The sequence below is a fragment of the Salvelinus fontinalis genome, chromosome 3 (genome assembly GCF_029448725.1).
Source record: "Salvelinus fontinalis isolate EN_2023a chromosome 3, ASM2944872v1, whole genome shotgun sequence".
Classification (NCBI taxonomy): Eukaryota; Metazoa; Chordata; class Actinopteri; order Salmoniformes; family Salmonidae; genus Salvelinus; species Salvelinus fontinalis.
Window position 1 is genome coordinate 5,454,460 of NC_074667.1, and position 13,404 is coordinate 5,467,863.

At 41.3% G+C, this 13,404-nt stretch overlaps 1 protein-coding gene across 1 annotated transcript; it reads right to left on the reverse strand.

Annotated features, from left to right (window-relative positions):
- Positions 1-2,464: 2,464 nt before the first annotated feature.
- LOC129836469 (melanin-concentrating hormone receptor 1-like) lies at positions 2,465-12,513 on the reverse strand. Its single transcript, XM_055902698.1, has 2 exons — positions 12,076-12,513; positions 2,465-5,597 (listed from the first exon to the last, which is right to left on the reverse strand). The coding sequence occupies exons 1-2, from the start codon at positions 12,149-12,151 to the stop codon at positions 4,573-4,575; spliced, it is 1,101 nt and encodes a 366-aa protein (XP_055758673.1). The 5' UTR covers positions 12,152-12,513; the 3' UTR covers positions 2,465-4,572.
- Between the last annotated feature and the right edge of the window lie 891 nt (positions 12,514-13,404).

Below are 13,404 nucleotides of genomic sequence, written 5' to 3' on the forward strand. Positions count from 1 at the left end.
CGCCAAGTATACAGTAATTCGTAGTATTATTTAGTAATTGCAGATTTCCGCTACTTTGTTCCTTTTCTTCCGTTCTACCTTTTCATCCTCCATCCTTTGTGTGGTTTATTAATGTTAAAACTTGGCCTCAAGGCAAGGTTTTTGTCATGATTAGTTCTAAGAATCTTATGTGTCTCTTTCATCTCATGAAAGAGAGGTACGCAGTTACACACACATAACTCTTACCTCAACTAATAGTTGCCTTCAGAGCCAATGGAACCATAGTCATCCTCTCTCTGAACTCCTCACTAAAACAACGGCTGTAATGAAGAGTTTCTGCCTAGCAACAAAGGCAGAAGGTAAATGAAGGAAGAGGAACACAGACTGGTTGCATTCCAAATGGCACCTTCATCCCTATATAGTGCATTACTTTTGACCAGCACCCCATGACATAGACGGACCAGCTGAATCCAGGTGAAAGCTATGATCCCTTATTGATGTCTCTTGTTAAATCCACTTCAATCAATGTAGATGAAGGGGAGGAGACAGGTTAATGAATGCTTTTTAAGCCTTGATACAATTGAGACATGGATTGTGTATGTGTGCCATTCAGAGGGTGAATGGGCAAGACAAAATATGTAATTGCCTTTGAACGGGGTATGGTCGTAGGTGCCAGGTGCACCGGTTTGAGTGTGTCAAGAACTGTCACGTGGGGGGGGGGTGCAACTCAATATTAAGAAGGTGTTCTGAGGGAAAGGGGGGGTACAACTCAATATTAGGAAGGTGTTCTGAGGGAAAGGGGGGGTACAACTCAATATTAAGAAGGTGTTCTGAGGGAGAGGGGGGGTACAACTCAATATTAAGAAGGTGTTCTGAGGGAAAGGGGGGGTACAACTCAATATTAAGAAGGTGTTCTGAGGGAAAGGGGGGGTACAACTCAATATTAGGAAGGTGGTCTGAGGGAAAGGGGGGTACAACTCAATATTAGGAAGGTGTTCTGAGGGCAAAGAGGGGTACAACTCAATATTAGGAAGGTGTTCTGAATGCTTTGTACACTCAGTGTAGATCCCATTCATCTGTTGCATGCTGCAACTGAGGCACCCTGCTGGGAATCTATATAATGCACCCTGCTGGGAATCTTTATAATGCTCCCTGCTGGGAATATCAAATGCACTCTGCTTGGATTCTTTATAATGCACCCTGCTGGGAATCTTTCTAATGCACCCTGCTGGGAATCTTTCTAATGCTCCCTGCTGGGAATCTTTCTAATCTTTCTAATGCTCTCTGCTGGGAATCTTTCTAATGCACCCTGCTGGGAATTGCTGGGAATCTTTCTAATGCTCCCTGCTGGGAATCTTTCTAATGCACCCTGCTGGGAATCTTTATAATGCTCCCTGCTGGGAATTGCTGGGAATATCTTTATAATGCTCCCTGCTGAGAATCTTTATAATGCACCCTGCTGGGAATCTTTATAATGCACCCTGCTGGGAATCTTTATAATGCACCCTGCTGGGAATCTTTATAATGCACCCTGCTGGGAAACTTTATAATGCACCCTGCTGGGAATCTTTATAATGCTCCCTGCTGGTAATCTTTATAATGCATCCTGCTGGGAATCTTTATAATGCTCCCTGCTGGGAATCTTTATAATCCACCCTGCTGGGAATCTTTATATTGCACCCTGCTGGAAATCTTTTTTTAAAAGCACAATGACAGTGATAGGACCATGACCTATGACCGATGCCTGATTCTGTTTTAACAGAAGAAAATGAATGTTGCCATGAGAGACAGATGGCTGCGATGGCGAGGTATTACTTGACGAGAATAACCATAATACAAGGTTCTCAGAAAGGAGTATCCATAGCTAGCTACTGTCAGTTCCCAGTCTACATAAAATATGTCAAGATATGAATTTCCATATTCAAGTTTTGTCATGCCCTGATCTGTTTCACCTGTCCTTGTGCTTGTCTCCACCCCCCTCCAGGTGTTGCCCATCTTCCCTATTATCCCCTGGGTACTTATATCTGTGTTCTCTGTTTGTCTGTTGCCAGTTTGTCTTGTTTGTCAAGTCAACCAGCGTTTTGTCTCAGCTCCTGCTTTTCTCCAGTCTTTCTTTTTCTCACCCTCCTGGTTTTGACACTTGCCTGTCCTGACTGAGCCCGCCTGCCTGCCCCTGAGCCTGCCTGCCGTCCTGTACCGTTGCCCCTACTCTGGATTACCGACCCCTACCTGCCTTGACCTGTCGTTTGCCTGCCCTTGTTGTTACAATAAACATGGTTACTTCAACACAGTCTGCATTTGGGTCTTACCTGAAACGTGATAAGTTTACCATGTTGCATTAATAGTAAACACCCAATTAACTTGAACTGACATCTTAAAAGAAGGTTCAGGATGACAACAGTAATAATTCCCTTTAATTATATTTATTGTTAGGCCTACTTAAGGGCAACGTTTTGAAGCAAGGTCCTTTGTCAGAGCACAACCATCAAGTTTGACATACTTTAATTAACTTTGACATACGAAAGATTGACCCAAACATCTTGTGGATTCAATACACTTTCAATACAACCACTTTTACTCTTGAAGCACAAAATAATTTACAGTGAAATAATGTCACCTTTGAGCTCAAAGTAATTGTTCACTTTGAAAAGATCTATTGATATTTTCGACAAAACAAGTTTTGTACCAAGAACGGTACAGATGCTGAGTCTTTCACAATCGGCTATACATCAGACTTCTCTAAAGTGATGATCTTTGAAAAATATTCTGTAAGTTACAGTTCAATGTGACATGTTTTTCCAATACAATACCATGGACTGCCTGTTTTGTCACCCATTTTCTGCTTTAATAAATGCATTTTATAAAAGTACTGAGTTTACAAAACATTAAGGACACCTGCTCTTTCCATGACATAGACTGACCAAATGATTCCAGGTGAAAGCTATGATCCCTTATTGATGAATTATTAAATTGTTCCCACTCAACAGTTTCCCATGTGTGTCAAGAATGGTCCACCACCCAAAGGACATCCAGCCAACTTGACACAACTGTGGGAAGCATTGGAGTCAACATGGGCCAGCATCCTCGTGGAACGCTTTGAACACCTTGTAGAGTCCGTGCCCCAACCAATTGAGGCTCCATATTAGGAAGGTGTTCCTAATGTGTATATCTCCAACTTTCGCTTCAAAAAAGACAAATCTTAAAAAGGGAGAGGAATCAGATTAAGATTCAAAGTGAGATTTGAAGTGTCAAAGCTAAACAAAGACTAACAATTTATCAAAGAAATTCAGATGGGAGAATCCGCGATGCTTAATTTCATTGCCATTGCATAATTAATTAAGCAAATGTATGATTAATATGAGGATTGCACTGGTCATGCATCAAATTATAGTTGGTATTGCCTGTCTCTATACCGTGATGAGAAGCGTGAGTTTGAACCATATTTATTTTAACTTGACATTAAAATACGAATAAATGAAAAAAACTCATTCTGTATATACAAATACAATTAGACCAAAACATACAGTATATATATTAATATAAACATATATATTTACACAACATCCACATCGAATGGTCATACATGATGACTTCTTAGACAATGTACAAATGTATGGATAAAAAGTACTACGCAGCTTTCAGTGAAGCTGAAACATGTATTTATGGTACAATTGCAGTGTAGGTACTAAGTACTGAACATACTGTACAATATAAGTGGTATGTGAACATTGTACATTGAAATGAAATTTAACATACATTAGCAAGAATGCCAAACCAAAACTACAGTAAGGGATTGTGGTAAAACCTGCCTTCCCTGAAGAATTGGAATAGAATGCCTGATACAATATCAAACTAGTCATACTCATGCGGGTAATTTATGACTGGGTATGTATTTATTCATTGATTCGTACATGTAGCTAATCATCTTGACTCTCACACGTTTACATTATCCACTGGATATCATTAGCAAATCCTTTTTTTTATATCCTTATGTTTCAGTACCTATGCTTATTGTACTGAGTACCATGTGTTGGCCGGTACTTAATAATCTCATCCTGACAATGTTAAACATCTCCTCTCAGGCTCAGCCTGATCCTACTCACTGATGCCACACACATTGAATGATAGTATTCTTCTGTTCTTCTTCTTCTATTCTGATCGATCCATTAACTCTTCCCATGTAGACATACATCATTGATCCCATATAGTGATCCAATAAAATGTCTCGGACTGTACTAGTGTTGCAAAAACTAGGGATGCAAAAATCCACCAACTTTCCCAAAGTTCCAAGGTTTTATAGATATCCTGGTTGGAGGATTTTGGATTTCCTGCTTATTACTTCCTGATTCAGGGAATCTCTCAACCGGATTTCTGGAAAACCAGGGGATTTGGGGAAAGTTACATGATGTTTGCAACCCTACCCTGTACACGGGTCCATATATTGATTCAATACACTGGTCCTGCCTGTACAGTATTCAAATTCAGTGATGACATACACAGTTCTTTCTATACCAGGCCACACCAGGTCTCCCTGGGTAAAGAGGTCTTGTTCAATAAAGGTTCAACAAAACTAAAATTGTCATGCAACAGGCCTCAGTGGTCGGCCATATTGGCAGGCAGCAGCTCCCTGAAGCTCTGATCCTGCTGGGGTCTGTCAGTGGTCAATCTCAGACTAACACTACCCTCCGTGGTGCTGGTGGGGTTGACCCGGAACTTCCTGTGGACCGGCCGCATGGCCACGATGAGCTGCCTCTTGAAGGTGTCACTCAACACAATGTAGAGGAATGGATTGATGCAGCTGTTAATGTAGCCCATGCTAATGGCTATGTTGTAGGCGTAGGAGAAGGCTGGGCTGGGGTTCTGGACTCCAACGTGAACCAGCTGGAGGATGTAGTAAGGGGCCCAGCAGATGAAGAAAGCCAGGCAGATGGCCACCGCCATACGGGTTACTTTCTTGGTGCGCACCCTCAGGCTCCTGGGGGGCAAGGGGGCCACGCTGGTGGCCATGTGCTTGAGGATCTTGAAAAAGACCACACAGATGATGAGGAGAGGCAGAGCGAAAGCCAGGACAAACTGGTAGAGTGTGAACCAGTAGATGTTGGTAGACGGATCGGGAAGTAGCAGGGCACAGCCCACCAGGTCACCAGGCAGAGGCATGAGGCCCGCGTACATCCACACAGGGATGATGGTCAGCAAAGACAGCGTCCATACTAGAATGATAACCGAGGTTGCCACGCACGGCGTCCGAACGTAGTTGAAGCGGATAGGGTGGACAGTGGCCAGGTAGCGGTCCAAAGTCATGACTGTGAGGATGTAGGTGCTCACGATCTGGCTGTTGGAGTCCAGCGCGGTGATGACTGTGCACATAGTGGCGCCAAAGCACCACGAGCCGTTGCCCATCAACTGGTGGATGAGAAAGGGCATACCGACGAGGAAGAGGAGATCGACGATGGACAGATTGAAGATGAAGATGTCGGGGACGGTCTGCTTGGCGCGGCACTTGGTCTTCTTCAGGATGGTGTAGATGACCATGCAGTTACCCATAATGCCCAGGAAACAGATGATGCCAAATATGGTGGGCAAGATGGCGTTGTTGTAGTAGGCATCATGACCCCCACCTATAGGGACACAAGAGCAGCAGAAGAGAATGTTATTAAAGTACCGGTATGATATATCACATTTTTTATTATTAACCCCTCCACCACCCCCCTCTTCGGAGGACAAATATCTTGTAGGTTTTTTTACAGCTTTTTTGCTACATATACAGTTGAAGTCAGAAGTTTACATACACCTTAGCCAAATACATTTAAACTCAGTTTTTCACAATTCCTGCCATTTAATCATAATAAAAATTATGTCTTAGGTCAGTTAGGATCGCCACTTTATTTTAAGAATGTGAAATATCAGAATAATAGTAGAGAGAATGATTTATTTCAGCTTTTATTTCTTTCATCACATTCCCAGTGGGTCAGAAATTTACATACACTCAATTAGTATTTGGTAGCATTGCCTTTATATTGTTTAACTTGGGTCAATCGTTTCGGGTAGCCTTCCACAAGCTTCCCACAATAAGTTGCGTGAATTTTGTCCCATTCCTTCTGACAGAGCTGGTGTAACTGAGTCAGGTTTGTCAGCCTCCTTGCTCACACACACTTTTTCAGTTCTACACACAAATTTTCTATGGGATTCAGGTCAGGGCTTTGTGATGGCCACTCCAATACCTTGACTTTGTTGTCCTGAAAGCATTTTGCCACAAATTTGGAAGTATGCTTGGGGTCATTGTCCATTTGGAAGACCTATTTGCGACCAAGCTTTAACTTCCTGACTGATGTCTTGAGATGTTGCTTCAATACATCCACATAATTTTCCTTTCCTCATGATGCCATTTATTTTATGAAGGGCACCAGTCCCTACTGCAGCAAAGGTTGGTATGGTGTTCTTCGGCTTGCAAGTCTCCCCCTTTTTCCTCCAAACATAACGATGGTCATTATGGCCGAACAGTTCTATTTTCGTTTCATCAGACCAGAGGACATTTCTCCAAAAAGTACGATCTTTGTCCTCATGTGCAGTTGCAAACCGTAGTCTGGCTTTTTGATGGCGGTTTAGGAGCAGTGGCTTCTTCCTTGCTGAGCAGCCTTTCAGGTTATGTCGATATAGGACTCATTTTACTGTGCATATAGATACCTTTGTACCTGTTTCCTACAGCATCTTCACAAGGTCCTTTGTTGTTGTTCTGGGATAGATTTGCACTTTTCGCACCAAAGTACGTTCATCTCTAAGAGACAGAACGCATCTCCTTCCTGAGCGGTATGGCGGCTGCGTGGTCCCATGGTGTTTATACTTGCATACTATTGTTTGTACAGATGAACGTGGTACCTTCAGGCGTTTGGAAATTGCTCCCAAGGATGAACCAAACTTGTGGAGGTCTACAATTTATTTTTTGAGGTCTAGGCTGATTTATTTTGACTTTCCCATGATGTCAAGAAAAGAGGTACGAAGTTTGAAGGTAGGCCTTGAAATACATCCACAGGAACACCTCCAATTGACTCAACTGATGTCAATTAGCCTATCAGAAGCTTCTAAAGCCATGACATCATTTTCTGGAATTTTCCAAGCTGTTTAAAGGCACGGTCAACTTAGTGTATGTAAACGTCCGACCCACTGGAATTGTGATACAGGGAATTATAAGTGAAATAATCTGTCTGTAAACAATAGTTGGAAAAATTACTAGTGTCATGCACGAAATAGATGTCCTAACCGACTTGCCAAAACTTTAGTTTGTTAACAAGAAATGTGTGGAGTGGTTGAAAAACAAGTTTTAATGACTCCAACCTAAGTGTATGTAAACTTCCAACTTCAACTGTACATGTTATTCAATCATTGCACCCACACTGCTTGTGCGCGTCAATGAGCACCTGCATGGCCAGGTGCTAAAATAGAACCTGGTTCTATTTGTGACGCTCAAGTCACGCCTTTCCCATCTCCTTATAGTTTTTAGGAGCATATACCCATGTGCCATTTCCTCATTGGTTTTTAAGAGCATACACCCACGTGGGTGACTGAAAGATTAACTGAGGTCCACACTCCAGTCCAGTCGGTAGTGGTAATGCACATTAAAGTTGGTTGCCATCCGCCATATAAAGTCCAAAGAAGAAGAAGAAGCCTGAAGGAGGAGAGTTTGCTAGAAAACCAACTTTTACCCTTTTATATGTGGATTAATTGTCGGAGTAGAGGACCTTGTGCATTTCAGGTAAAATAACAACTCAATGTTTATATCCCAGGACAAATTAGCATTTCCACAGCTCCAGAATCCAATGGCAGCAAGCCTTACACCACTCCAGCCGACGCTTGGCATTGTGCATGGTGATCTTATGCTTGGGTGAGGCTCCTCGGCCATGGAAACTCATTTCATGAAGCTGCCGATGAACAGTTATTGTGCTGACGTTGCTTCCAAGGGCAGTTTGGAACTCGGTAGTGAGTGTTAAAACCGAGGACAGACGATTTTTATGTGCTACGAGCTTCAGCACTCAGTGGTCCCGTTCTGTGAGCTTGTGTGGCCTACCACTTTGCGGCTGAGCCGTTGTTGCTCCTAGACATTTGAGAAATTTGATGAACTGACTTGTTGGAAAGGTGGCATGCTATGACGGTGCCATGTTGAAAGTCACTGAGCTCTTCAGTACAGGCCATTCTACTGCCAATGTTTGTCTATGGAGATTGCATGGCTGTGTGCTCGATTATATTTACCTGTCAGCAACAGGTGTGGCTGAAATAGACAAATCCACTCATTTGAAGGGGTGTCAACATACTTTTAGCCATGTAGTGTATAAAGCGATCTGTGCATTTGAACAAATGCATAAATACACCAATATTACTTTTCCATGTAAAAAATAGAATGACCACTATTGCACCTCCTGCCACTGTTTTGAACAGATTAGATTATACTATAATGAACAAAAAATATAAACGCAACATGTAATGGGTTGGTCCCATGTTTCATGAGCTGAAATAAAAGATCTCCAAAGTTTCCATTTGCACAAAAAGCTAATTTCTCTCAAATGTTGAGCACATATGTGTTTACATCCCTATTAGTGATCATTTCTCCTTTGCCAAGATAATCTTGGCATGTCAATAATGATTAAAAAGCATGATCATTACACGTGCTGAGGAGTACTTCTGTCTATAATAAAGCCCTTCTGTGGAGAAAAACTAATAATGATGTGCTGTGCCTTGCTCCCCAGTGGGTGGGCCTATACCCTCCCAGGCCCACCCATGGCTGCACCCCTGCCCAGTCATGTGAAATCCATATATTAGGGCGTAATGAAATTATTTCAGTTTACTGATGTCCTTAAATGAACTGTAACTCACTGTGTGACCGTTTAGTCACGTAACAACCCGTAACAGCCCTATTCACACCTGTCACGTTCCTGACCTTATATCCTTTGTTCAGTCTTTGTTTAGTTGGTCAGGACGTGAGCTGGGTGGGCATTCTATGTTTTATGTTTCTATGTTGGGTTTGTTGTTTGGCCTAATATGGTTCTCAATCAGAGGCAGGTGTTTGTCATTGTCTCTGATTGGGAACCATATTAAGGTTGCCTGTTTTCACTGTTTGTTTGCGGGTGATTGTTTCCTGTCTTTGTGTTCCTCTGCACCAGCTAGGACTGTTTCGGTTTTCACATTTATTGTTTTGTTACTTGTAGTGTTCACGTTGTTATCTTTATTAAATTATGTTGAACACTAGCCGCGCTGCGTTTTGGTCCTCCTCTCCTTCACCAACGGAAGAAAACCGTTACAACACCCCTTGACTTTTTACACATTTTGTTGTGTTATAGCCGCAATTTAAAATGGATTCAATTGAGATGTGTTGTCACTGGCCTACACGCAATAGCCCATGATGTCAAAGTGGAATTATGTTTTTAGAAATGTGTACTAATTCATTAATAATGAAAAGCTGAAATGTCTTGAGTCATTAAGTATTCAACCCCTTTTTAATGGCAAGCCTAAATAAGTGCAGGAATAAAAATGTGCTCAAGTCACATAATAAGTTGCATGGACTCACTCTGTGTGCAATAATAGTGTTCAACATGATTTTTGAATGACTATCTCATCTCCATACACCAGACATACAATTATCTGTAAGGTCCATTAGTCGAGCAGTGAATTTCAAACACAGATTCAACCACAAAGATCAGGGAAGTTTTCCAATGCCTCACAAAGAAGAGCACCTATTGGATATCCCTTTGAGCATGGTGAAGTTATTAATTACACTTTGGATGGTGTATCAATACACCCAGGCGCTACAAATATACAGGTGTCCTTCCTAACTCAATTGACAGAGAGGAAGGAAACCGCTCAGGGATTTCACCATGAGGCCAATTGTAACGGCGTTCCTCCTCCTCTTCATCCGAAAAGGAGTAGTAGTGATTCGACCAAAATGCAGCGGTTTGATACGACATGATATTTTAATAAACAAAACAGAAAACACGACGAACACTTGAATAATTACAAAACAAATAAACGATGTAGACAGACCTGGACACGAACTTACATATAACGTGAAGAACGCATGAACAGGAAACAGACTACATAAAAAAACGAACAAACAAACAAAACCGAAAACAGTCCCGTGTGGCGTAACATACACTGACACAGACACAGGAGACAACCACCCACAAACAAACAGTGTGAAAACACCTACCTAAATATGGCTCTCAATCAGAGGAAATGAAAACCACCTGCCTCTAATTGAGAGCCATATCAGGTCACCCTTATACAAACATAGAAACACATAACATAGACTACCCACCCAAACTCACGCCCTGACCGTCAAACACATACAAAATAACAGAAAACCGGTCAGGAACGTGACACCAATGGTGACTTTAAAACAGTTACAGAGTTTATTGACTGTGATAGGAGATAACTGAGGATGGATCAACATTATAGTTACTTCACAATAATAACCTAACTGACTGAAAAGACTGAAGACTGAAAAGAAGGAAGCCTGTACAAAATAAAAAAATATTCCAAAACATGCATCCTGTTCGCAACCAGGCACTAAAGCAATACAGCAAAAAATGTGGCTTGTCTTGAATACAAAGTGTTATGTTTGGGGCAAATCCAATACAACACATTACTGAGTACCGCTCTCCATATTTTCAAGCATAGTGGTGGCTGCATCATGTTATGGGTATGCTGGTTCAGTCTGCTTTCCATCAGACACTGGGAGATGAACTCACCTTTCAGCAGGACAATAACCTAAAACACAAAGTCAACACTGGAGTTGCTTACCAAGAACACAGTGAATGTTCATGAAGGGCCGAGTTACAGTTTTGACTTAAATCCTCTTGAAAATATGGCAAGACCAAAAAATGGTTGTCCAGACAGAGCTTGAAGAATTTTGAAAAGAATAATGAGCAAATCTTGCACAATCCATGTGTGGAAAGCTCTTAGAGACTTACCCAGAAAGACTCATAGCTGTAATTGCTGCCAACTGTGATTCTAACATGTATTAACTCAAGGAGTTGAATAGTTGTGTTTTTCTTCCACTTTGACATTACAGAGTGTTTTGTGTAGATTGTTTACAAAAAACGACAATTAAATCCAGGTTAATCCCACTTTGTAACACAACAAAATGTGGAAAAGTCAAGTGGTTTGTATACTTTCTGAAGGCACTGTGTTGCTATACCACATTTGTGTTAGCTCGCGGGATCAGGCGGCTTGTTGAGATTTCTCACTGTTTGGATTTGAAAACAGCCCCCCTCATTATCAACGCATCGTGCCGACAACAGCAAAACAGACTTTCCAGACACTGAAGTCAGGACTTTGGCATCAGCCAGAATTTACGAGCAGCAGAGGAACATTGTAATAAAGCATGATATATAGTATACAGTATAGGCTATCCATAAACCAAACCCGTGAAGATATTTCCGTTCCCAGTAACATATTGTAATGAAACAGCAGGGAGCAGGTCTCGAACCTTCGACCTTTCAGCCCGAAGTCCGGCGCGCTATCGACTGTGCCGCAAAAGCATGCGGCAAAGTCGATTTCCGTGCTTATAAACCCAGGGTCGTTACAATATATTTTAGTGCCCTTGGTATGTGCTATATACAGTATCTTTGACAAAAAAAAACTCAATAACATAGCTGCTACTGTATGTGTGTGGTGACTAAAAGTTCACAGGAATTTTCATGGCTCTTTTGAGATTAAGGTAGAATATGAGCCATTCCGACGAAAAACAAGTCACTCAAAAAGGAAAAGGTTGGCACTAGCTGTGCCTTCAAGAAGCTACTAGACAGATTTTCATTTCCCTCTGAATAACAAGTGTTAGACAGAGCAGTGAAGGAAACCAACCATTTAACGTCTTCAAGGAAAAACGAATGAAAATAAAAAAGAGTTTGACTGTAGCTTTCATTATAGCCTACATTATGTGTGCCATAATAAAATAATGTGAAATCATTGCGGGCTATGAATTATTTTTGAAACTCGCAAAGATTTCCTCCAGTGCAGTGACCATTACACGTTTCTACTATCTGGTTGTTTAATTGCTATACTGAATAGCCTACTGTTGAAATATTTTCAACCATGATAAATGCTTACCTGTTGAAGCTTCAGATGAGTTCCCTGCAACCGGCGAGGTGTTATCATACAAAACCGACACATTATAGAAATCCATTGATAACTTCCGATGTAATCTCAATCAAATCTGGGTAAAGAAAAAAAGATCAAGAAGTGTTTATGCTCAGGGAAAATTCTCAAGCAGTTAATAATGCAACTGTCTTGCTGGTTTTAAATAATATTGTAGTGGCTAGAACTCACTGATAAAACAAATAATATTTACAGTTCCATCTTGCACATAAAAATTCTAGTAGTATTCTAGTATTATTAAATACATTCAATAATGCCACTCGATTTTATTTGTGAGATCCATCTAAATATAATAAACGTTTCCGCTCTTGTAGTGGATTTTACTGATTAGTAGCGTATCGTTTGCACGCGCTTGATGGAGTGGAGACAGACGCCCAGTATCTTCAAGTATTTTACTAGGAGACTGATAACTCTCCTGCAGCTGCACGACGGTACTGTAGTCTATTTGCGACTGCGTTCTTCGTCTTTCATTGGCTGAGGATGAAGTTTCGAGGATAACTCTTCTGTTTAAGAAGTCTAGCTGACTGGCACCATTGAGATGTGGCTGTATTGTCTTGACTCACAAGTCGATGTGTGTATTTAATACATTTTGACAGCCACATCAAAGATCAAGGACGGCCAATGCACTTTTTTAATGCTAACATGGCACATGGCACCTCAATAAAGGCATTTTAATAGCACGAAGAGTGGTCCTACTTGTTATTTGATGACCAATAGCCTAGCCCGAAAGAATACCTTCACCAACATACTGTACGTTTTTGAAACTGTAGCATATCCAATCCCGGAATTTATTGCTTCCCATCCTTCTTTTTTTGTGACAAAATGAAAGCGAAAATGTTCGACGCATTGTGACGTTTTAATGATAATTTAAAACTAATTGGGAACTTACAGGTAGCCTAACTGCCAAAATAAAGGAAACATCAACATAAAGCAGTTTAATAGGACGCTGGGCCACCAAGAGCCAGAACAGCTTCAATGGACCTTGGTTGGCATCATTGTGTGTCGTAGAAGTGACGCCATCAAACGTCAGCCAATGCCTACAAGTGTCTGGAACTCTATTGGAAGGATGCAACCATAGAGATCCAGAGTGTTCTAATTGCTATGGATGCAACACCATTCTTCCACAAATTCCATTTGGTGTTTTGTTGATGGTGGTGAACATTGTGCTAATTATACCGAGTTTCGGGGCCTAATAGTAGACATGTCATTTAAATGTATATTGTTTTATACTACCTTTTCATTTGGCATGAACACAACCAATCATGATGTTTTCATCTTATT